This window comes from Talpa occidentalis, unplaced genomic scaffold (assembly GCF_014898055.3).
Source record: "Talpa occidentalis isolate TD23 unplaced genomic scaffold, MPIMG_talOcc4v2.1 talOcc4.13, whole genome shotgun sequence".
In the NCBI taxonomy this organism is placed as follows: domain Eukaryota; kingdom Metazoa; phylum Chordata; class Mammalia; order Eulipotyphla; family Talpidae; genus Talpa; species Talpa occidentalis.
In genome coordinates this window covers 58,939,981-58,964,653 of record NW_023601322.1, presented here as the reverse complement: position 1 = coordinate 58,964,653, position 24,673 = coordinate 58,939,981, and the positions used below count along the sequence as shown (strand labels likewise).

The 24,673-nt window shown below is 41.0% G+C and overlaps 1 protein-coding gene across 4 annotated transcripts in view; it reads left to right on the top strand.

Moving 5' to 3' along the window:
* The window catches only part of HMGXB3 (HMG-box containing 3), a 49,321-nt gene that overhangs the window by 3,698 nt on the left and 20,950 nt on the right, over window positions 1–24,673 (top strand). For 3 of the 4 annotated variants that reach the window (XM_037508954.2, XM_037508953.2, XM_037508952.2), the window contains 7 exons: window positions 638–812; window positions 4,196–4,693; window positions 5,847–5,945; window positions 11,659–11,790; window positions 15,615–16,039; window positions 17,800–17,972; window positions 18,400–18,497. In XM_037508954.2, coding sequence (XP_037364851.1) covers window positions 638–812; window positions 4,196–4,693; window positions 5,847–5,945; window positions 11,659–11,790; window positions 15,615–16,039; window positions 17,800–17,972; window positions 18,400–18,497 — 1,600 coding nt within the window. The remainder of the gene's footprint in view (window positions 1–637; window positions 813–4,195; window positions 4,694–5,846; window positions 5,946–11,658; window positions 11,791–15,614; window positions 16,040–17,799; window positions 17,973–18,399; window positions 18,498–24,673) is intronic. The other variant, XM_037508955.2, reaches the window with a different exon arrangement.

The following is a 24,673-nucleotide window of genomic DNA, read 5'->3' as shown; positions in this document are numbered from 1 at the left end:
CTTCCTGCCGCTATAATAGGGCATTAACAAAAACAGGAATAATAAATATTACCAATGATATCAATAAAGAGTGTCCTAAATTATAGCTCGAATCTCCCTCTTAACTGTGGACACTCCAGACTTCCTGTGGAGGCCCCCTCATTGGGTGGGTCACTTTGATGTTCAGTTTACTTCTCTCAGCCTTGGGGAGGTGCTGTTGACCAGTGAGGTGACCAAAGGCTGGGTGAAGGAGTGAGAGAGAGTGATAACTAGACTTTGTGATCAGCCCCCTAAGTAACCTTAGAGAGAGAATTGACAGAACAACCAACCTGTATCTTTTTTTTTTTTTTTTTTTTGCTGCTCATACTGGGTTTTAAAGCCTGTCATATCTGCCAAGCAAGTGGTCCACAGAAAAGTAAAGCAGACCAGCCTTTGCATCTCTGAAGGGAGAAACATCCTCCCATACATGATCTGGGGTTGTTGCTTAAATGCTTCTTCACTTCAGACCCTATTTAGATAAATGCTTTGAGATGAAAAGGCAGGTTTTATATTACCTTTTTTCTACTCAAATCCTAACATTGTATATTTACTGGGATAAGTATAAGGACAAATAGATGGTAAATTGTAAAAATAAAGGAAAACCTTATTGCTTCCTCAGGTCGGCCTACCTTCTGTACTATTATGACATCTACCTGAAAGTGCAGCAGGAGCTCCCCCATCTCCCCCAGTCTGAGATCAATAAGAAGATTAGTGAGAGTTGGCGACTTCTCAGTGTGGCGGAGAGGAGTTACTACTTGGAGAAAGCCAAACTAGAGAAAGAAGGTTTGGATCCTGTAAGTAATTTTTTTCCCCAATTAATTTCAACATTGGTTCAGTGGTATAGGCCTTGGGGAAACAGCTGCCTGTTCTCCATTTTCTTTTTGGGGGAAAACTTTTTGGGGGAGGTCATGTATTTTTCTTGAGCTTCATACTGTCTTTTTCCATTTGCATGATGTCACATGCACTCTTGTCCTCTGCTTGCAGCAGTACGTGAAGCTGACGTTATCTGAAGTGAGCCTTAGGTTCTTTCTGAATTTTAACATAACTGAAACACCTTTTCCTCACAGGCAGTTGGTATTATTTTCCTTCGATGTCGTATTAGTTTATGCAGGCATTTCTCCTATACCATGAGTTTTCATGTCACAAATTGAATATGCTGTCATTCATTTGTCTTTTGCTGCCTGATATCTATTAAACTGTAATCAGCAGCTGGACTGAGCGATGGTCGATACAATTGCTTTATATAATGCCACAGTCTTCTACCCCTGGTGGCTGTGACCTAGGCTAGAAGCAAAATGCAAGATTAAAGTCAAAGATGATGGAGCAGAGGTTTGGAGTGCTTGGATTAAAGGACAGGAAAGGAAGCATTTTATGCATGGACAAACTGTTAACACTGCTGGGGCTGTTTGTTTTCAAACTGAAATTCCTGTAAGAAAAATATCCTTGTTATTGCAAGCTGAAACCTTGTCCCTGAACTCCTTTTTTCAATGGAAACAATTGTCTCTAACTTTTCTGATGCAGCAGTGCAGAGGTCCCTCAGGAGTCCAACAGCTATGTTAGAACAGGCTGTATTTGCCTTTAGTGGAGCCCATCTCCACTACCATTTAGATTTTTTTGTTTTTATTGGCTTATTCCTCTACCTGGCAGAACTTTGTGTTACCTACAGCAGTAGAGATGCCACTTGCTACTCCCTCCTCTAGATAGTTTGTTTATAAGCTGTAAGTGGGATGAGTGGGAAACAATCCCGGTGTGGAGAGGGGAAGTAGAGTCCAGGAAAGGTACACACGCTCCCTTCCCATTATAAACTCAACAATCTTGCCCATAATTCAAGAAAACGAGATCTAATCCTGGAGTGATACGGTTTTAAAACTAGATTAATGGAGGCACAGCCCTATTAAGGCTTTTTTAAAAAAATTTAAGTCACCTGTAATGGTTTTTCCTTGTGCATATGCAAATTTATGTGTACGGTCACTTCTACCACTATCACCAGGAATATTAATAGATTAACTTTGGTAACAACTACTGTGATCTTGGGCCACCCTGGTGGCACAAGGGGTTAAGCACTGCACTATGAGGCAATCCACAGCCTTTGCAACATGAGTTCGATCCCCGGCTGGCCAGGGAACAACCCACATGGCGAAGCAGACCTCTCCTGTCTCGCTCACTGCTTCCATCAGCAGTGTATTTCGGTCAGTCTGCCTGTTTTGTTCCTCGCTCTGTCTCTGGTGAATCCTCTCACCCCACCCCCCGCATCTCTGGCCTGTACCCCAGCTCTTGTGTGCATAAATATATAAATCTTTAAAAGAAAATAACTACTGTGATCTTAAAAGAATAACTTGAGTCTTGGCTTCCCCATTTGCAAATGGGAACAGAAGGTATCTACTTTGTTTAAAATCGATAATGTAAAACACCTGCTTGAATTCTTAGCCTACAATGGCTTGGTCACTATTATTTGTTAGTAGACTAGGTATTGAGTGACCACATAAGAAAAGGTGGCATTTACTGAACATCTAGAATGAACCAAGACTAGATGAGACTTTACATGCTGTGTTTGACCTCTCCAGGGTGCCTGCATGCTTTGTGAGCCCGCCAGAGCCTTGTGGCTGGCTGTCTCCTCACCAGCCTCATGTCAGTGCCCGAGGTTCCGGTGTTATGACATCCAATCTATAAGATGAAGGTCTTCAGACCTCCTGGTTTCTTTGTGTTTGGATGTGTGAAGTCCAGATCATCGTATGCATTTGCCACCATTTAGTTTTGTTCTTATCCATCTGCTTCAGAGTGACTTGAGAAAGTCACTTCTACATTATCTTTCCAGTAAAGGCTCTGTAAAGGATTCAGTCTGTCTGCTTTCATGTGTCATCTGAGTGCTGCTTTTAACTTTCATCTCTGAGTGCTTCTTTTGTACCCTAAGTAGTCTCATCGACATCTTGCTTTTGATTTATTTAAGGATCCTTTTGTAATTGACTTAGTGTTCCTTTTAAAAGATGCTTCTGAAATTATTTTTTGTTCCATTTAATTTTGTTCTTCACTTAACTGTTCACTTTGAACTTTTCTATTTTCCTTATTGGGTAACTTTCAGTTGAGATTGAAAAAATAAAAGCACCTTTTTCTTGCTGCCAATTAGCTGTGCAGGGTTGTGTTTCTAGTACCTGGGTCTCCTTCTTCCACGGAAGACCTGGCCTGGAGTCCCAGTTTCACTGCTTACTAATTTTGTGTTTTGGAAACATTTACTTCTCTGAGTTTCAATTCCCTCATTTATCAAATGAGAAAAATAATAGCATCTAACTTAGTAGTTTTGTTCTTAAGGTCAGGAAATCTTAAGATTCTAAATCAGTATTTATATTTATCTTGCCTCACTTCCCCCCAGTGTATTCAGACCCTATCAGATAACCCCTTCCCTATGCACACTCTCTCATGAAACCTTTGCTTCGTCATCTGTCTGCCCTCTTATTTATAACCAGCACTGGAGAGACCAGTGCTGTTAGAATCCTTTCTGCCTGGAAGTCCAGCTTGTCCTGTTGATTTGTAACTTGTAACAGATTTTATTGTGCATTATACATAATGGGGTTTAAATCTTATGCTGCTTTGGGATCATAAGGTATCAAAGTTAGGAAGGAACTCTCAAATGGCCAGATGGAGCAGCAAGGCCTAGAAGTGGGAAAGGATTTGTTCAGGACTATACCAGACCTGGGGTTCCACATGTCTGTCTCCTGTGTGATCGAGTATATAAAAGCTGCATTGGCTAAAGTGTGACTCAAATAAAAATGACATTGTTAACAGAGGCTGATCTTATTTAATTTATAGGTTAGTAGAGTGTGGTTCCTTTTGCAGAAAAAACGTAGAGAGTATATACCTGGGGCCTCCTTGGTGGCCTAGGGAGTTAAGTCTCAACACTGTAACTGCTATGGTTTTGGTTCAATCCCCAGATAGGGAGCTGGCCCACATATGGCATGGCAGACCTTACCTGTCTTGCCCACTGCCCACCTTGGCAGTGTATTTCAGTGAATCTTCCTTTTCTGCTCCCCACTCTGTCTCTGGTGGGTCCTCTCACTCCCCGTACCTCTGGCTTATGCCCTAGTTCTTCTGTACCAAAAAAAAAAAAAAAAGAAAGTGTATATCCATGTGATCTAACTTTTTATCTCTGTTTATTTATCCTTCCTGGCTTCCTTATCCTTAGAATTCTAAGCTCTCTGCCCTGACTGCTGTGGTTCCGGACATCCCAGGTTTCCGCAAGATCCTCCCACGCTCAGATTACATCATCATCCCCAAGAGCAGCCTGCAAGAGGATCGGAGCTGCCCTCAGCTCGAGCTGTGTGTGGCTCAGAACCAGATGTCACCTAAAGGACCATCTCTTGTGTCCAACACTGCCCTGGAGGCTGTGTCCAGCCATGCAGGCATGGCGGAGCAGTGCCTGGCTGTGGAGGCCCTGGCTGAGGAGGTGGGAAGCCTTGCCCAGCCCAGTGCTATACAGGAGATCACCACCTCAGAGATCCTCGGCCAGGATATGCTACTAGAGGAGGCGTCCCTGGAGGTAGGGGAGAGCCACCAACCTTACCAGACAAGCCTGGTAATCGAAGAAACCCTGGTGAATGACTCACCAGACCTCCCAACAGGAAGCCTGGCTGTGCCCCACCCCCAGGTTGGGGAGAGTATGTCAGTGGTAACAGTCATGAGGGTAAGTGTCTTTGGTACTGATGTCTTTTGCTCTATGTGGAACGACTAAAAAGGCACTAGCGCTGGGCAGTGTGATTCTGTAGCAGTGGAAATTGAGAGGGCTGGTGTGTACTTCTGCTAGCACTGCTGTCCTGTTGGGATTTTTTACCCCTGGACTTGCTGCAAACTTCTCTTAAGTTTCTCTTAAGAAACTTCTAAGTTTCTCTTAAGTTCTCTCAAGTTTCTTAAGTTCTCTCTAAGTTTAAACTTCTCTCTAAGTTTCTCTTAAGTTTCTGGGGCACTCTCACCAACTTTGGCCCAGCGTAGCCAGAATTTCTTTACTTGAGGTAGTATATCATGTGCATTAGCAGGAATGAGGAAAATGGTATTTGTGCTTTTATGAGTTAAAGCCAGCATCTGTCAGACTGTTAGTATCATTCAAAATGCTAAGTTCCCTGAAGAAGATTGTTGCAGCAAAACACAGTGGCCCCTGGAACAGTTTAGGAAGATTTTAAGTGGTTTTCATGGATACACATTAGATAGAAAGAAGGAAGGTCTCTTCAAGGTCAGGTTGATAAGACTGCCTCCAAAAGAGAAAATTCTCTCCACGGGCTGTGTGTCATGCAGAGTTGAGGGGACAGAGCAGTTTCAGTGATCCTGCTGCAGCCAGGTCCTCTGGAAGTGGGGGAGCTGCCCCCATGCCCTCTGTTGTCCTGGGTAGGATGGCATCCTCAGTGGTAGCAGTTCCCTTCAGATTGAGAGGACCAGCATGCTGCAACCCCTCTGGCCTAAGTGGGTGAGAACAGGCACTCCTGTGGAGGAATCCAGCCCAGGTTGCTTGCTCAGTGCTACTCCTAGCAGTGAAGCATGCCTTGGCCTGGCTAAGGCAGATCAGCAGAGCCAGAAGAGTCGGGTTTTCCAATGTTTGTGTGATCTTTAGGAGCCCCAAGCCTTTTAGAGTTTTAGATTTCTCATCTGTAAAATGAAGGAAGCACATTCCCTGTGATAATGAATTTCTCTTTCTTAATTATTTTGAGATAATTATAGATTTGATTTTACAAACACATAAAATAAGCACATGATGGTTGTTGAATTTGATCGGTTCTTCCAGTGCTGTGGGTGGCCCTGGATATTCTTCCCTCCTTAATAAAACTGCCCTTTCCCTGTGCCCGCAGGATTCCAGTGAGAGTAGCTCCTCTGCGCCAACCACACAGTTCATCATGTTGCCTCTTCCTGCATACTCGGTTGTGGAGAACCCCACCTCCATCAAACTGGTCAGTGTGTGGGGAGTTGGTGGAGGTTGGGACTCTCTAAGAATTCTCTTCCAGATGTTTTTCTAAAAGTCTTACATCCTTGGGATACTGATACTGGTAAAGGTCTCAGAGGAGCTGATCCAGGTGTTCTTAACTGGGGGTTGGGGAGCCAGGTTAGGGGAAGGCCTGTGAATGGCGCTGCAGGAGAGCCATAAATTCTTCAAGTGAAATGAAAATCTTTGTACTTGAGAGCATTTCCTGCAGTAGTTCTATGGCTTTTATCAAAATTTCAGAAGCACACTGTAGAAAAATTGAGGGGCCACTGATCTAATGCAGTCCTGTTACTGTATACATGAGGGGAAAAACTTAAGAGAAAGAACTTGCTTTCTGGATGATTCAAGACCACTGGGCTGTGAATCAAATCAGAACAAAGACCCTGTTCTATTTTGATTTTCGGTTAATGTTTTTTTCTGTCACACATGCAGCATCTAGGCTGAGATAAAGCCCTATGTATTTCATGTCCTGTTACCCTGTTATAAGTAGTTGGCAATTTTTTTTTAAAGATTTATTTATCTATGCGTACAAGAGCTGGGGTACAGGACAGAGATGCAGGGGGTGAGAGGATTCACCAGAGACAGAGCAGGGGACAGAATAGACAGGCTGACTGAAATACACTACTGAGGGGAGCAGCGGGCAAGTCAGGAGAGGTCTGCTGTGCCATGTGGGTTGCTCCCTGGCCAGCAGAGGATCGAACTCGTGCTGCAGAGGCTGCAGATTGCTTCATAGTGCGGTGCTTAACTAACCCTTGTGCCACTAGGGAGACCCTATTGGAAATTTTTTAAAAATATCTGTTTGATCACTACTAGTGTATAGTAAGACAATTGATTTTTTTGCCATTAAATTTGTATTCAGCTTCTTTGCTGAACACGTGTATTCTGGTAGCCTCTTAGTAGCTTGTTACATTTTCTATGTAGGTGAGCGTGTTGTCTGAATAAAAGCAGTTTAGTGTCTTCCTTTCTGTTCTGGATTTCTTTTTCTTGCTTTATTTCCTGGTGTAGGATCTCCAGTGGAATGTTGAATAGAAGTGGTGAGAGCAGATGATGTTTGTCTTTATTCTTCATCTTGGGAGAAAGCACTCAATTTTTCCCCATTGGGCATAATGTTAACTGTAGGTTTTTCATGGATAGCCTTATCAAATTTAGGATGTTTTCTTCTAATTTGTGGAGACTTTGGGAATGGATGTTGGATTTTGTCAATGCTTTTTTTCTGTGTCTGTTGATAGAGTTGTGTGTTAAACTAACTGTTCTTGTATAAATCCCACTTGTCAATGATGTATCTCTTGTGTGTTGTGTTTGAGTAGCTAAATTTGGTCAGAAATTTTGATTTAGGTTTATGATGGATATTGTAATTTCCTCTAGATTTATTATCTATTTCTTGCATTTTTATTTATTTCTGTGTCATGTGTTCAACTTTTATTAAATAAGTAAACATTTTAGGATTCTTATGTCCCTTTGATAAATTGACTCCATTGTGAAGTGACCACTGTCATTGGCAGTATTCCTTATGAAATTCTTTGTCTGATATCCAGCTTTCTTTTGATTGTTGTTATTAGCAAGATACATCTTTTCCTATCCCTTATTTTGAATCTTTGTATGTAAAGTGCTTTTTGTAGACAGCACATGGTTTGGCTCGAAGAGCAAGATCTGTCTGGCAGTCTCTTTCAGTTACGTTAGGCCATTTACATTCACAGTGATTATTGTTTTGGTTAGGCTAATATCTGTGATCTTAAACTTGTTTTCTTTTTGTCCTATCAGTTTTGTTATGATTTCTTTTGAATTAATTGAATATTTTTAATGAATTTGTTTTATCTATTTTACCAACTTACTAGCTATTAACTTTAAAAAGAAAATTGTGTTTTTAAATTGAGGCAACATTGCTGAATCACTTTTTATAGGTGGTAATCTTTTTCTCACCAAACCACCAGTGCCTCTCTCTCTCTCACCCACCCCCACACCCCCCTCCCCACTGTTCCCCCAGTCCCTCTGGCAACCATTATCTTTTTGCCAAGTTCAAATTTTTATTTTTTTTCTCTTGTTTGCGTGTAATAATTTTGTTTTTGGTATTGATATTCCACAGATAAATGAAACCATTCAAAATTTGTCTTTCACTTTTGGACTGATTTCACACAACATAATCACCTCAAAATGTGTCCATTTTGCCCCAAATGCCACCATTTCATCTTTCTTCAAAGCTCTACAGTTCCTCTATCTGTTCATCTGTTGAAGGGTGTCTGGGTTGGTTCCATGATTGGGCAATTGTAAACAGTGCTGGCAATTGTAAACAGGTGTTGGGTCTTTCATGTTATTTGGATAAATACCTAATAGCAGTATTGCTGGGTCAAAGGGGATTTCCATTTTCTTGAGAAATCTCCATACCCTTTCCTAAAGGGGCTGTACCAACTGGCACTCCCACCAACAGTGGCCGAGAGATCCCTTTTCACCCCAGCCTAGCCAGCATTTGTTAATTCCGTTCTTTTTATATGGGCTATTCTCAAAGGGTTGAGGTGGTGTCTTGGTATGGTTTTGATTTGCACTTCTCTTATAATAAGTGATAGTAAACATTTGTTCATGTCTATAGTCCATCTGAATGTCTTCTTTAGAGAAGTGCCTATTGAGGTCCTGTGGCCATTTTTCAGTTGGGTTGTTTCATTGTATAAATACTTGGTAAATTTCAAAGATTAACCCCTTGTCAGATTATGGTATACAAGTATTTTTTCCCATTCTATAGGGTGTCTTTTTGTTTTTGTGATCATTTCTTTGAAGGTACAAAAGGTTTAATTTTGGTGTAATCCCACTTGTTTATTTTTGCTTTTATTTCCTTTGCTGTTGGGGTTCCCAAATACATCTTTGTGGTAGATGTCCTGTAGTGTGTCCCCTATATTTCTTTCAAGTACTTAATGATTTTGGTTTGTCCAAATCTTTAATCCTTTTTGAGTTAATTTTTGTGTATGGTGTTTGGTATGGGTGTTGCTTTATTTTTTTTTGCATGTGGCTATCCATGTTTTCTAGCACCATTTATTAATAAGGTCATCCTTTCTCTTAGCTATTGGAACAAAACTTTGTTTTGGTTATTTTGGAGCTTTCTTTAGGAGTAGTAGTATGTATGCATCTTCAATTTATCATGATCTACTGAAACGCCTGCCTTAGATAAGCAAAATGTTCCTAAATAAGGAAGTTATAGTATCTTAAACAGGAAGAGCCACTTTAGCCTGATTCATGGAAAAAAATGCTTATTTCTCCTGAGTCTTTGTTCTCCTGGAAATTTCTGTTCTTTCATGGTCTAAGCCAAGCTCTTGTGGAAGATGTGTTATGAATAATGCTTAAGAATAAAATACCAGATTTGAACACTAGATTTTTTTTTTTTCTATAAACTGCTATTTAGGAGTATTTCCAAATTCATGATAATTTACTTAGAGAACTAATCTTTTAATCTTTTTTTTTTTTAAAGATTTATTTGTTCATGCATACAAGAACGGGGGTATGGCCAGAGGTGTGGGGTGGGGAGGGGTGAAAGGATTCACCAGAGACAGTGTAGGGAGCAGAACAGGCAGACTGACCGAAATACACTGCTGAGGGGATCAGTGGGCGAATCAGGAGAGGTCTGCTACGCCATGTGGGTTGCTCCCCAGCCGGGGATCAAATGCGTGCTGCAGTGGCTGCAGTCAGCTTCATAGTGCTGTGTCTCAACCCCTTGAGCCACCAGGGAGGCCCTAGAGAACTAATCTAACTCAATTTTTACTCTGCCTTTTGGGGGTATACAGAATGAATATTTTCTATGGGGCCACAATTTGAGAAAAGATAGTCCCAATAATAGTTGTCTCTTACAGACCTTTACAGTCTTTTACAGTTTACTAAATGACATGCTTCCTCATTTCTTACCTTATTTGCTTCTTGGGCTATATCCATGAGATAGGAAGGGCAGGTAATTTTACAGAAAAGAAACCAGGGCCCAGGAGCTAGGGTGACTTACCCCAAAGTCATTCAATGTGTCAGTGGCAGATTGGAACCCAGAGCCTAGTCTCTTTCCCCGGTCACTCCACTCCACACTGAGCCTTGACCTGCTGCCAGTATCATAATCATCTTTTCCTTTGGTGTCCTGGCCAGGGTAGCCTAGTGCCAGGTTGCTGTCCCCCAAGGGAGGTTTTGCTTTTGGACTAGACTAGAGAAGCTGGGATTAATTGCTGAATAAATAGTCATAACAGACAGAACAGATCTGACAGGAAATGTTTTCTTTCCAGCATTAATCCAGCATTGGAGCATTGCTAATTTCTATTTGTAACTGAAATGTAATAACCCGCTGTCCTACATTCTGTTCAAAGGGAAATCAGCAGAGATGGAAAGAGCCAGTGCCTGGGAATATTCATATACAAAGAATTAAATTCCTTTGAGTGTGAAAGGACTTGGTTTCTACTGGACACCTCTCTCATTTTTTTAGTAACCATGATCTGTTTTTATATATCTGAACCCTGGGTCCTGTTGATAGTTCACTGATTTTTTTTTTTTTTTTTTTTTTGGCAACTGTACTATTTTTTTATAGCAGTGACACTGGTTTACAGCAGTGTAAACACTAAACCAATCCCCATTTGATTTAGGGGTATAGTTTCACACCTCTTCAGATATATGTCATCACACTCAACACCAAGGTACCCATGACCTGCCACCATGGTTCACTGGGCCTCCTCCCTCTTTTTTTTCCCTACTCCCACCCTACCTTCCATTAGCCTCAGTTCTGCAGTCAGATTTCTAATGTTAGTTTTGGTTTAGTTTTGTTGGTCCCTTTGTTTTGTTTCTTTATATTCCACATATGAGTGAAATCTTGTGTCTTTCTTCTGACTTATTTCACTTAGCATAGTCCCATCTAGTTCTATCATTGGTTCTCCTGAGTTTTTTTTTTTTTTTTTTTTTAAAGATTTGTTTGTTTATGCAGACAAGAGCTGGGGTGTATGCCAGAGGTGCAGGGTGGTGGTGAGAGATTCACCAGAGTAGGGAACAGAGCAGGTGGATCTACTGAAGTACACTGCTGGGGGGTGCAGCAGGACAGACAAGAGAAGTCTGCTGTGCCATGTGGGTCACCTCCCTGGCCAGGGAGCAAACTCGTGCTGTAGTGGCTACAGATTGCTTCATAGTGCTGAGACTTAACCCCTGGCACCACCAGGGAGACCTGTTTCTCTAAGTTTTAAATGAAGCAAATTCTTTGTATTCAGTGCCATAGGATGTAGCTGGGTGCATCGGAGAAATCTTAAGACTAAGATTCAGAGAGACGTGAGTTCTAGTCTCTGCCTGTGAGTCACTCTGTGACATAAGGTGAGCACTTACCTGCTCTGAAACTCATTGGCAGTATACCTGCTCCCATCACATTACTACACGCACTGAATGAGAGACTGGTACGCTGTTTAGCACTGCGTGGTAACCCTCTCAATAACAACTTTTACTTTATTTTGGTATCTAACTATAACCTTAGGCACCTCCCTTTCCCCATTTGAGTTCAGTTTCTCCATTTCTAAAAAGAGAACTAGTTGTATCACAAGACCTTTCTAACTTAGACCTTTCGGGTACCAGGACTTAGCTCTCCTCCTCAAGCTGGTAACTTCCTGGGTTGTTGTGTCACAGTGGTCATCAGAATCCAAGATATTACACTGCAGTGCTGATTCTGACCTGCTCTTCCTTCCTCACAGACCACTACGTACACCCGACGGGGCCATGGGACATGCACCAGCCCAGGTTGCTCCTTTACCTACGTCACCAGGCACAAACCACCTAAGTGCCCTACCTGCGGTAACTTCCTAGGAGGCAAGTGGATCCCAAAGGTAAGGACCATTGGCCACCTCTGCTTTGGAAGCCCCACAGGTGGCTTTCCTGGTCTGTCCTCATTTTTGCTTTTTGGCTGCTAGTAAGTCAATTTCACTGTTCATTGTTTTTAAAAGAAAGAATAAAATGTCCATGATCTTATGCCATGTAGAGAAAAGCATCATGAACATTTTGGTATATTTTCTTTCAGTCTTTTTTCAGTGAATATACAAGTTCTATATCTTGCCATTTTTCATTTGACACCATGACATTAAATATTTTTCAAAAACATCTTTAAGTGCTTCATAATTTCCTATGAATGACTACATCTTGTTAATTTATTCATTTTCTGTTAGGTTTAAAATTTTAACAAGCGCCCTCCATATTGGCTTATTAATTATTCAAATACATAGCTGGCACTTTAGCTCAAAATCCTTTCAGTCTCCTATACTTCCTATTAAAAGTGAGGTCTCAAGCCCACTATTCATGCCTAGTTTTCCAAGTGTACATCCCTGTCTCTGAATGAATGGTGCTCAGTGGATTAGAGCGTTAAGTTCAGTTCCACATTTTTTTGTTACCTGTTGTATGCTTGGCCCTGACTATACATCCTTGCCACATTTTAACTGTAAGTTATTTAATGGCCAAAAGAATTAGAATAGACAGGGATGGTTTTATAGAAGAGATGGTCTTGAAGGAGCAGTAGAATTATGGTGGTAGAAAAGGAGAGAGCATTGTTTTTGTGAAAATAGCTTTAGCCTGGGTTGCCCTGTGTTTAAGTCAGCATATTTGTAAAGGGGAAACTTCAAGCAGCATGCCTTGTTGAATTCCTCTGGGATAGTATCTACAGACCATCTTTGAGAAATACTGGGATGGTGACTTTTACTGTCTGACTTGACTGTTGGACTTCAGGGAAGCACCGATTCCAGGAAACAGTAGAATAGTAAGAATAAATTTTGGAGTCCGTTTCCTAAGTTCAAATCCCTGCTTCTGTAAGCTTGCATAAGCCATTTTATTTTTCTCCATGGTTTAGGTTTTCTTTCTACAGTGAATGGAAGTTAGCAGTAATGCCTGCCTCACTAGGATTGCTGGAAGGGTCAAATGAGCTTATCCATGTAGAGTTGTTGGCACATCCCTGATGGTCATTAAATTCTCTGCAAGGCTTCACTGCTGTCGTTGGCAGCGGTGTAGTTATTGAACTTAGTGTTATTGTTAGTCTTCTCACTTCACATATCAGGGAGAAAACATGGGTGCTTAGTATTTCAGGAGGTTTTGTTGGGTTTCTTGTGCTCACTTATCTGGTAGGAAGCTATTTAGTTTTATTCCCAACCTAATATTCTCCCAAAAACATACTTCCTGGATGCAGAGATTGAGTTGGATAGTAGCAGACACTCCCTGACCCTTCCCCGTTGAGGCCCAGCGATCTGTGAAGTGGCCTGTTCCCATGCCTCCATATGTCTGAGCACGTGGCTTTGTCTCACTTTGTTGTTACTTTTTTTTTTTTTTAAAGATTTATTTATTTATTTATACAAGCACTGGGTACAGTCAGAAGCACCGGAGGGTGAGAGAATTCACCAGAGCCAGAGCGGGGAGCAGAGCAGGCAGAAGGACCGAAGTACACTGCTGAGGGGAGCAGCGGGCGGCAGGAGAGGTCTGCGCGCCATGCGGGACCCTCCTCCGGTGGCCGGGGAGCAGTCGGGGATCGAACCGGCGCCGCACAGACTGTGGGCAGCTTCGCAACCCAGCGCTCAACCATTGCGCCACCAGGGAGGCCCTCACTTTGTTGTTACTTTGACTTTCCTATTTCATTTCATGTTCTCTGCCTGAAATAGCTTTTGAGCCATAGTTCTCTTTCTGAGCTCAAACTTATGACATGAAAACAATTTTTATCTCAGCTCCTTGTTCCCTGTCTTGGCTTTCTAAGTCAGCTTCTTTTTCCCCCAAAGGTTTTTGCAACACTTAACATGTAAAAAGTAGATAACTGTGATTTTTAAATCTCATAGGCCCCGAATAAGTCAACCTAAGATTGGTAACCTTTTAGCATCAGTACACTCAGAATTTTAGAGATTAAGTGACTTTGGTTATCAGCTAGTGAACCCTTTGTGTTTCCAGCTGAGTAAAAATAGATTTAAGAGGTGTGATTTGTTGAGTTCGCAAAACTTATTATGCCATCACTTTTTCCAGTAAACCACACTTCTCGGGCATTGCTATGCTGTTTAGCTGCAGAACCTTTCGAGTTCTTGAGTCCTTATTTTTGAAGCAGCAAGTATAAATAGTTTCTTAAAGTTCCGAATGTGTTTGTGCCAGTCAGGAAATGACTCACCTTTTCTTGTATTGTTCTAGAGTTCATACTGGCTAAAATTAGCTCGGGAAACATGTGGCACAGTTCCCAATGAATTGGTTGGAACAAAAGATGATATATAAGGCTCTTTTGCTTAAGGTTTCACTCCTGTGGGTTCTCTGATGGCATAATTGGGGTCTCTGAGTGGGCTGCTGGTAGTGTTTGCCTTCCATCTTGAAAGAAAGTGGCATCTGAAAAGGGTAGGCTGAGTTAAATGTCAGATCACTGGCTATAATTTTTTGCTCTGCTTGCAAAGGATTTTTGTCTAAAATAACCTACTTAGTGGGCAGTGTTTTACTAAGAAACCTCACAGAGGCATTTAGTTTAATTTGTGTCTTATTTTTCTGTTGACTTTTCCCTCTCCAACATTAAGTAAGCTTTATGCAGTTTACTTGGCATGTATCTTTATTCATCTTTGTGGTTATTGTTTATTAGAATCTGATGGTGCTTTACCAGAGATTCCTTAAAAGTTCTCTGTAACTGGTTCTTAACTGGAGGCAGCATGCTGCACCAGGTGCTTTGGAAATGTAAGGGGTTATTGGCAGTCGTTGACTGGGAGCTAATACTGAAATTAAATAATCTCAACCACAGATGCTAAACTCCCTGTAGGGGAGTCCTGCACCATGAAAAACTGGGCTACCCAAAAGGCTATCTTCTACTGATAAGCATTGAGAGCCCAATGCTCTCTCATGTCATTACAGGGAAATGAGGATTCAGATGAAGCTTGCCCTAGGTCACATAAGTAATTAGGAAGTGTGTGTGTGTGTGTGTGTGTGTGTGTGTGTGTGTGTACATTGTGTGTGTAAATAAATACTGCTGTATTCCCAAGTGGTGTTGATTGGCTCAAAGCTAAAACATTAAGGGATTTTTTTTTTAAATTAGGTCTATCTCTGGTAGCAGCTGCTATTTTTAGTGAATTTGAATATTTTCTAGGACTTAATATGTATGAGTTAATATGACCCAGTGAGAAATTTGTGGCAGATGGCTATGTCTCAATATTCACCTGAAATAAACTGGGACAAAGAGAATTTTCCTCAACAGAGCTGGAAGCTTTGAATCTCTCCATGGGCGACTGAAGCCACATTGGGATTAACTGAATCAGAAAGGGGGGCCACAATTTAGGAATTTTAGATCCAAATGTCTCTTTTCTGTTTTCTAGATGTAGAGAATTGGGCTTTGGGGAGTCAAAGGTCAGGCTGAAAAATGCCATCATTTGTTTGCTGAAACCCAAAGAGGCCTATTGATATGTTTGTTAAGAGGAGCTCAACTTTATCTTAAGTGGGGCATTGAATGCTTTGGTGACATGGACCTGAAATCAGAAGACTTCTGTTCAGGCTAGTTTTAGACCTGGCACCTTAAGTTAGCCTCTTCCACTCTCAGAGCCAGAGTTTCCTTTATCTGATGCCTATACCCTGCTGTTATGAGGATCAAGGGAGAAAATATTTTTGAATGTGTTGTCAACTGTAAAATGTCATATGCTTACAAGGTTATTCTTATATTTTCTAGGAAAAGCCAGCCAAAGTCAAAGTGGAATTGGCTTCTGGTGTCTCCTCCAGAGGCTCTGTAGTTAAAAGACATCAGCAGCCTGTCACCACTGAGCAAAATTCCCCTAAGGAAAATGCCTCCCAGCTGACTCTGGAGAACTCCGAAGCTGTAAGCCAGCTCCTAAGTGTAGCTCCTCCAAGAGAAGTGGGTGAGGAGAATGAGTGGGAGGAAGTGATCATCTCAGATGCCCATGTTTTGGTCAAGGAAGCTCCTGGGAGTCGTGGTATAGCAGTCACTAAGACATCAGTCATCAAGAATGGTGTGCAGCCTGAGGCCACCCTGGGGACAACTGAGAATGACAATCCTGGATCAGACATTCCACCACCAGCCGAGGGGACCGGGACCGGTACCTCCAGTCCACTCCCTGCTCCTAAAAAAACTGCAGGGTAAGCCAATCTGTTTATATATTATAAGATTGTATTTGAGTAATTGCTTGGGAACTGCTCTGTTTTGTCCTGTGTCCCCTACTACGTTCCTTTGGGAGGCAGCAGTTAAGATTTCTGTTTTAGAGATACAGAGAGCAGGGCTTATAGACCGATCAAGCCTTTCCTACTATACTGCATGGTGCCCTGCCATCAGATTCCTTATAGTGCTCTTGTCTGTCTCCCTGAAGCAGTTATGAGGGTCTACCTGGTAAAGGCTGAGGTCAGTGTGACAGTGTAGTTATGATCCTGGATACTGGTTTTGGAAAGAAGCCTTCTGAAAGCACCTAATAGATTCCTGGCCTCTTGGTCAGAAATGCAGCTCTGGTCCTGCCTTTGTTGTTTTCTGTTTGACATTGAGGGTAGTCATTTTGTGCCTCTGACCTTCAGTTCTCTCCTGAAACATCTTGAGTCAGGTACTTAAAACTTTAAATAGCTGCCCACACAGTGAAAAGATCGCATATAAAATGGCAGTCCAGTGCCTTGCAAATAGGAGATCCCTAGTGTGGGCTCTTTTTTATTCCCTTTCCTTCTTAGAGATTTCATAGGCTTCTCCATGTAGTCTCTTCCCAGAGGCAGTTGTGTTCTGGTAATGAAGGGCTTTTATTTGTTTATATCAGTGGGGAACAGTTTTGCCCCAGGGGACATTGCAACAACTGTTTAGAGATAATTTTGGTTGTCACCCTGGGGGTGAGGTGTGGGGTTGCTACTGGCATCTTATGGGTAGAGGCCAGGGATGCTACTAACCATCCTAGAGTGCACAGGACAGCCCCACAGCACAAAATTATCTGGCCCACAATGTAAACAGTGGCAAGTTTTAGAAATTCTATTTTACATTATTACTTAAAAATTTTATTACTGAAAAGGAAATATATTCACATGATTCAAATTCAAACTTACAAAGTGTATAAGAAATGTATAGTGAAAAGTTTTCCTTTTATCCCATATTTCAGTCATCCATTTCTGTTTCCTACGTAATCAGTAGTTCCAATGTTCTGCATTTCTAGAGTTAATTTTAAGTGCATGCAAACATGAATGTGTATATATGTCTATGTTTACTCCTTTTACATACCTACTAGCATAATGTACATATTTCTATGTCTTACCCTTTTATTAAAACAGCATATATCCAGATGGCTCTGTATCCTTAGAGAAAGACTTGTGCACGTCGCTATTTTTTTTTTTTAAACTGCATTTTTTTAGACTGTATTTTGTTTGGGCAGGTGAATTCACTGTAGCAAATGTGAATTGAGGTCTTTAGTGGTGCTGGCTCTGTTCTGGGCATTGGAGCTATAAGCATGAAGGAAACACAGGCTTTGCTCCTGGGGTCTCAATACCACCCTTGTGTGGGAGACTGAGGCACTTTGACTACTTGCTCTAATTAGAAGCAGATTAGATGTTCTAGAATAACTGCAGTTGCTGCTAGTCTCCCACACTGTAGGCACTGTTTTGCGCATTTTTATCTTTATGATTATTCCATGAAATATATATACTTACAATTCCACTTTACATATCAGGAACTTGAGGTTAACAAGAGTGAAATTGCTTGCCCAAGGATACATAACTATTTAATTTGAAAGTACTTTATCTAAAACCTGACAGTTTAACCACCATGCTATCCATCTAATGAAGTGCCGTTTGAGATTGCACCTTGACTTTCTTGCCCTTGGTCCAGGTTTTCTAGGAGATTTCCCTTCTTGTTTTTTTTTTTTTTTTTTTTTCAGAGTTGATCTTACCCCTGGGCCGAGAGCCCCAGAGATTAAAGGCAGAGCAAGGGGCAAACCCTCATTACTGGCTGCAGCAAGACCCATGAGAGCGATCCTCCCGGCCCCAACTAATGTGGGGCGAGGTGGCAGCATGGGGCTCCCCAGGGCCAGACAGGCCTTTCCCATGAGTGGTAAGGATTGGGGCAGACCCGGGAGGATGGGCTGTCTAGTGGGAAGAGGATAGGAATGGGAGATTAAGAACAGAGGAGAGGGCCTCTCTGGTGGCACAAGGGGTTAAGTACCACACTATGAAGCAATCCACAGCCTCTGCAGCACGAGTTCAATCCCTGGCCCACCAGGAGAAACCCACATGGCAAGGCAGATCTCTCCTGTCTTGCCCGCTGTTCCCCGCAGCAGTATATTTCAGTCAATCTGCCTGTTCTGTTCCCCACTCTGTCTCTGGTGGATCCTCTCACCCCTGGCATCTCTGGCCTGTGCCCCAGCTCCTGTATGCATAAATAAATAAATCTTTAAAAAAAAAAAAAAAAAGAACAGAGAGGAGAGGCTTGAGGGGCTCTAAATGTACTAAATCACTGTTTTTGCTCCTGGTTGTCTCAGATAAGACTCCATCTGTGAGGACTTGTGGCCTGAAGCCAAGCACACTGAAGCAGCTGGGCCAGCCCATTCAACAGCCATCGAGCACTGGGGAGGTGAAGGTAAGACCCAGCCCTGGGAGGACGGGAGAGCTGTGAACAGGGCCTGGTTGCTCCGAGAATAGGGCTTTATTTAACATTCCAAAGCCATAGGCATAGAGCATACCTCTTTCTTAACGTTGGTGGGCTTCTGAGAGGTGGCTTGGCATGGAAGAATTACCTGAATGAGTTACTGTTTTTGTTTTATCTTATTATAAAATGGATACATTTTTAAACTTTTTATTTAGAAATAAAAACTTTGAAAAAAGCTGCAAGAATAAAAGTAGTACAAAGAGCATCCAGGCAACCCAGAGTTGCCTACAGTTACTATATTAACCCATTAGGCTTCATCATTTGTGTTCATGCATGTCCTCCCTTTGTGTGTGCGTGTGTGTGAATACACATAGCTCAATACTAAGTTACATGGCCTTTTCTTTCCCTTGGTGTATTTGTAACGAATAGGAGTATTCTGTTAATGAAAATTGGTCTGTTAATCAAAACATTGATACTTGTATTCCAATTTTGTCAGCGTCCTTTGTAGCATTTTTCCTCTCCAGTACAGAGTCAGCCAGTCTACGATCAGATTGTGTATTTAGTCGTCATGTCTGTTTAGCCTCCTCTAAAAAAATGATTGCATAGTTGTTAGAGAAAGAACAGAAAAATCAGGTAAATTAGGAAGAAAATTAGTCTTTTATGGTCTTGGAGTCCAGAACTATTGACAGTCCTGGTGTATGCTCATTTAGTCCTTTCCTACATTTTTGAGTGTATTTTAAAATATTTTTTTAATCAAAAATTACAGATGGCTTTTATCCATGTGCTGGTTTGAAGCCAGTATAATTCATTCAGCTTAATGATACAGCTATTAAAGAATTCCTGGGTGTCAAAATTCCATGTATTTGGGATATTTCGTCTTTGTTTTTAGTTCTTTTTTGCCATATGTGGTTAGAACAGTCATAATCAAAATCAGCAGTTTCATCAGATTCCTCTGACTGTCATCCTCAAAACATTTTCACATCACAACAGGCCAGTAAATAATACATATATACATTAAAGGATTAATGAAGTTATGCCCTTTTTATATGCAGTCACTTTGATATTTTCTTCTATTTTCAAAATGCTTGTTTTAACCCATTAAATTAATTTCATGATCTCTTCGTGGATTGCAGCCTGTAATTTGAAAAGTTTGTCTTAGACCAAATTGGAATAGGAAATTGGTCAGCCTCAACTGTGGTGTGTCAGCCTGACAAGAATATTGGTGGACTTACTGTAAAGGCTGACCTGTTACCCGGGTGTTGTGTCAGCCATGGTGCTGGTGTTATCTTGGGGTGTGGAAGGCTGAGTCTGCTTCACCTGTTCAATAGATGTTTGGCCCTTAGATTCTCCTCACTGGTGTAAACTACCAGTCTTCCCTGTCATTAGTTTCCTTTTGATAGGCAACATTGGCTTACTTGTTAAAAGCTATAAGTACTTTGCGGTCTTAAACCAGTTAAGGTCTACTGTTCTGAAAACTTGTATCAGAAAATCAATGTAAGTTCAGTGTTACAGAATAATTTAGACTACAGTCTTCATTTTAATTTTCTTAGTGTGAAAGATTATTAATAAATTAGTGTGCAGAGAGAGAAGAGCAGAGAGGATATCCCTAAAAATCATTTTCCATTAAAACTACCCAAATTACCCATCCCTTGAGGGCAAATGCCTGGCCAATCATAGCCCAAAGTGGGACCCCTGAGCCCCAAAATCTTGCCACAAATCTAAGGTACCTTCTGGCAGGGAAACATAAGAAAGGGATTAGGCAAAGAGCTGGGACAGAAGGAGAGAGGAAAATCTAAGTAAAAATCAAGATAACAGCTGCCATTGTCTCTGCCAAGGACAGCCTCTGTGTGCCTCTTACCCATGTATCTCTTCCAAGTTGCTATTCCAGTAGTCTCCACATGTCTTTCCTCTGTGTGTCTCCTCCACGTCTCCTTCCCAGCAGTACCAGGATGCAAGTTGGGCTGCAGAAGCAAGAGAGAAGGCCTGTCTGCCTTCTATGTTGTGTTGGTCCACCTGGCTGCTCTGCTCCACTCTAGATCCCAGTAGCTTCCTGCTCAGGAAGTCTGGTTCGTGGCATACTGGGACTTAGAGTCCTAGTCAGCTTGCATGGAGGTGAATTAGGGGTGGGGGAGATGAAACTTAGACTCCATGAGGTATATCTGTAATAATTTCCCGCCTCCCCCACCCTTTTCAGTTTGTCATCATTTCTATGATGTTGAAGGTCTGGGGACTCAGCCTCAGGACGTGGTCTTTTCTGGGGTTCCAGTCTTGTCTATGGATATCCAATGTGGCAAAGTCCTCAATTTCTAGAAAATAGTTGATAGCTCCATGCAAAAAAGAAAAAAAATCAGGAGACATTAGGAAAAAAAATAGCAAACAAAGAGAAAACTCAGGAAGTTTGAAAAAAATCTTAAAAATGGTTCTTCTAGTAAACTCACTTTCTCGCTACCTTCTTCCCAGTTCTTTCTAATGATATAGCACAATGCATTCGTAAACTAAATCTAATTTCAGTCCCTTTGGCCTGCATGAGCTCGTAGGGCAGAATAACCAAGCAGAATTTTTTGGCTTTGTTGGAATGCGCTATAAAGGATCTTAGAGTGAGCACTCAACATTCTGTCTGGACAGGCTTTGGGATCAAAACCACAGTCTTACAGACTCCAGCTGTGATTCCCACTTTTTAGGGTTCCCAGGGCATTGCTCTCCAGGGTTTGCAGGCTTGCCTCCAGGCCTCCCACCATTGTGAGAGGTCTCTGGAACCCCAGAGTGGCAAGCTCTGTAGTCACTCAAATTCAGGCTCAAATTCAACTCCCAGAAGAATTTCACTCATATAATGAAACATATTTCCAACTTCTATCTGGTTTAAGGACAGACAAAATTCCCTATTGAAATTCTGCAAATATAGACAACATTGCCATGAGTAGTAAAAATTATTGCCATTTTTTCCTATATTATCATGGCATCAAGGAGAGAAAAAATGCAAATACAATTTAGTTCTGCTACTAAAAGAAAAAGTCACTTAACATTGCTTCAGATCCTGGCCAGTAAGAGAAAAATTTTTCCTTGATTCAAAGTAATAAAACCGCTATCTTTTCAAACAAAAACATAACAAAATTATAGTCATCCCCAATAGTCCATTCAGTTCTATGTAGAAAATTCTCATGTTCTATCACTTAGCGTGAGTCCAGGTCTTTCTCTAATTCTCCAGAAACAATTTCTGCAAATGTCAGGCTTTGAAAAAGTCAAAAGGGAATTTGTTCAACATTGTAACTTACAATATTACAGAATAACAGCAATCAAAATTGACAAGGAAAGTACTTATCAGTAACTTAAAAGGTTTCTTATAAATTTTAGAACAGTAATGTTAAGATTTATATAGATGCCACAGTTTAATGTTTCTCCTGAGACATAATGCTTCCCATTAAGTTCTAATTTAGCAGATAAAAAACAAATAGGTCACATTCATCTAATGTCTTTCCCATGAGGAATGGGAGAACTTTTAAGGAGCTCTACTGAGGTTCCATAAAATTTCCTCTGCTCAGTTAACTAAAAGACTACCTATATTTTCTAATTTAGATTTCTGAGAAGTTTTATTTTAAGTATTAAAAAAAATACATTTAAAATTACAGTCAAGGCTCTGGCTAAACTGACTGGCGCAATGCAAACAGCCAAACCTTAACCTTTGATTTTGATCCTATAACTGAAAATTTTAACTTTCAAAATAAAAACTACCATTTTATCTGACATTAAAAGACTTTATGTACCCAACGTCAATATCCTAGATAGAAGAGGAAAAAAAATCATGTTCAATACAACTATATAGGCATATGTGCTTCAAACCAAACCATTATATATCAGATTAGTTCCCATTAACCAAAATTATCCCAAACTGTGTTTCCCGGAAATATTTGTACCAGTTTCCATTGTATTTCCGTGCTCAGATATAGGCATCGTCTATACCAATTTTATATTTTCTAGAGGCCAGAACAGTTAGACACAAAGGTGAAGACATACACGTATAGACATAGGAAGTTTCCTTAGTTTTCATTTAAGCCATGTGAAGTTTTACTGACATTTAAATAGCCAAGCTGTTTGTTCACCTAAATAGTACATGCAGAAATGGTTTGCAGAAATGGTTTGCAAAGAGAAAAATGGAAGAAATGAAAACATAGGTCCATGAATTAAAAAAAACCACAAAAAAAAAAAACCTTGGAAAACCAAAATTGTAAAAATCAAGAACAGCCAAAATCAAAACTTGAGTTATTTCCTTAGAGTTAAAACTCAAGGACCTAAAATTGGAGTGTAAGGTCACATGGTTCCAAATGTCTTCCTAGTTAGACTTTAGAAAAAGGAAAGAAAGTTGAGCTAGCATTCACCAAAGGATGCGAATGGCATCATTTATCTCAGAGTTTCCAGTGTTCATCTGGCCTGGGGTATTCTGCAACAGAAGCTGAGAGAGCAGGTATAAATCAAGTTCTCTGAACTGAGGGGCGACAACAGTGGTATCAAAACCTGTTGTAATTGGCTCATGCAAAAAACATGTCACAAGGTGGATGCCCCATGAACTTGGAGCTTTTGGACTACATTTCTGGTGTCCCTAGAGGGCTTTAATCAAAACAGTAGTGTGCTTCCCAAAACAGAACTATCATAGTAGGAAACCAGAGCCTTAGAACCTTGCCATTCACCAACAGTCAAACAAATCCAAGAATTCAAATGGCAAGTATGCCCCAAACAAACAGTGTAAACAAAAATTCCCTGTACTGAACCCCTTCAAATTTAATCCAGATTTGGATCCCCGATGGGAGAAAAAGTCAAATTCACTAAGGCTACAACCACAATCACCAGTTATTTCTCAATCCAGAGGTTTCATCTATCTAACTTGTTCTCAGCTTCCAAGCATGAATTTTATAATTTAACCACTGAATCATTGTTGGCTTTAGCCAGAGTTGCAGAAATCTCTTAAGGCTAAATAAGAGTATAAGCCAGCAGAGATTACAAATAAAAGCCGAAAGTCACAGAACCTAACATATAACTAACAAAGGACGGCAGAAAATGAAAAGCAAAAATTTTGGGAGACCAAACTAAAAAAAGTCAGACTTCTGAGTTCCAGAATAATCTGTCATTTGGCCTCAGATACCGTTTTGAAACCTTAGACCTTGGAAGGAAAAAAGGGAAATTACTTTGCTGTGAAGCTTCAGACACTATCTTGGGCATAACCATGTGCTCTCAAACACCATCTTGCAAGTACTTAGCAAAGAAAGAAAAATTGCTTGCTATCACACAGAACAGTTTCCACAAAATTAAACCTGAATTAGTGGCAAGAAATAAATTGCATGCATACACATAGTTTCCACGATGTCAGATTCAATTTTTCTAATCCAAGGGTCAGGAAAAAAAATCACATACATGAAGCAACAAGATCCACAAACAATAGAGAAACAGAAACCACAGGTGCACTTATGGTAGTCAGTGCCATAGAGAAGCCAGGTTTCCTCATGGAACTGACTAACCACAGATGGCTTTTTCTCAGTCAGGAAACCAAATCTGTTAGTACGTGACGAGGAGGCACTGACCCCCAAACTGTTAAGAGTGCATGCCTCTGTAAGGTGCCCGACCATCTTCCACATAGAGGCACAAGAACCAGTATGAATGATTTTTAGTAGAATTAGTGTGCCTAGAGAGTAAAAGGTATATCCCCAATGATAGTTTCTCAGTAAAACCCCCCAAATTACTCATTTCCTTAGGGGCATATGCGTAATCAAACAGCCTGAAGGAGGACCCCTAAGCCACAAAAGCCTGCCACAAGTCTACGGTACCTTCTGGCAGGGACCACAGGAAAGGGGTTAGGCAGGTCCCAGAGAGCTGGGAAAGGAGAGGAAAAAAAACAAAGTACAAATCAAGATAACAACTGTCATTATCTCTGCCAAGGACAGCTCCACATGCCTCTTACCCTGTGTCTCTTTCAAGAGTCTCTGCATGTCTCTTCTCCGCATGTCTCCTCCAAATCTCCTTCCCACCAGTGCCAGGATGCAAGTCGGGCCACAGAAGCAAGAGCTTTTCTTTAATTATGTAAATAATATCTGTATTTATAGAAGATTTGAAAATGTTACAGATCCTGGTAAAACTTGTTGTTCAAGTTTTTTTTTGTTTGTTTATGGGCCTGTGTTTTG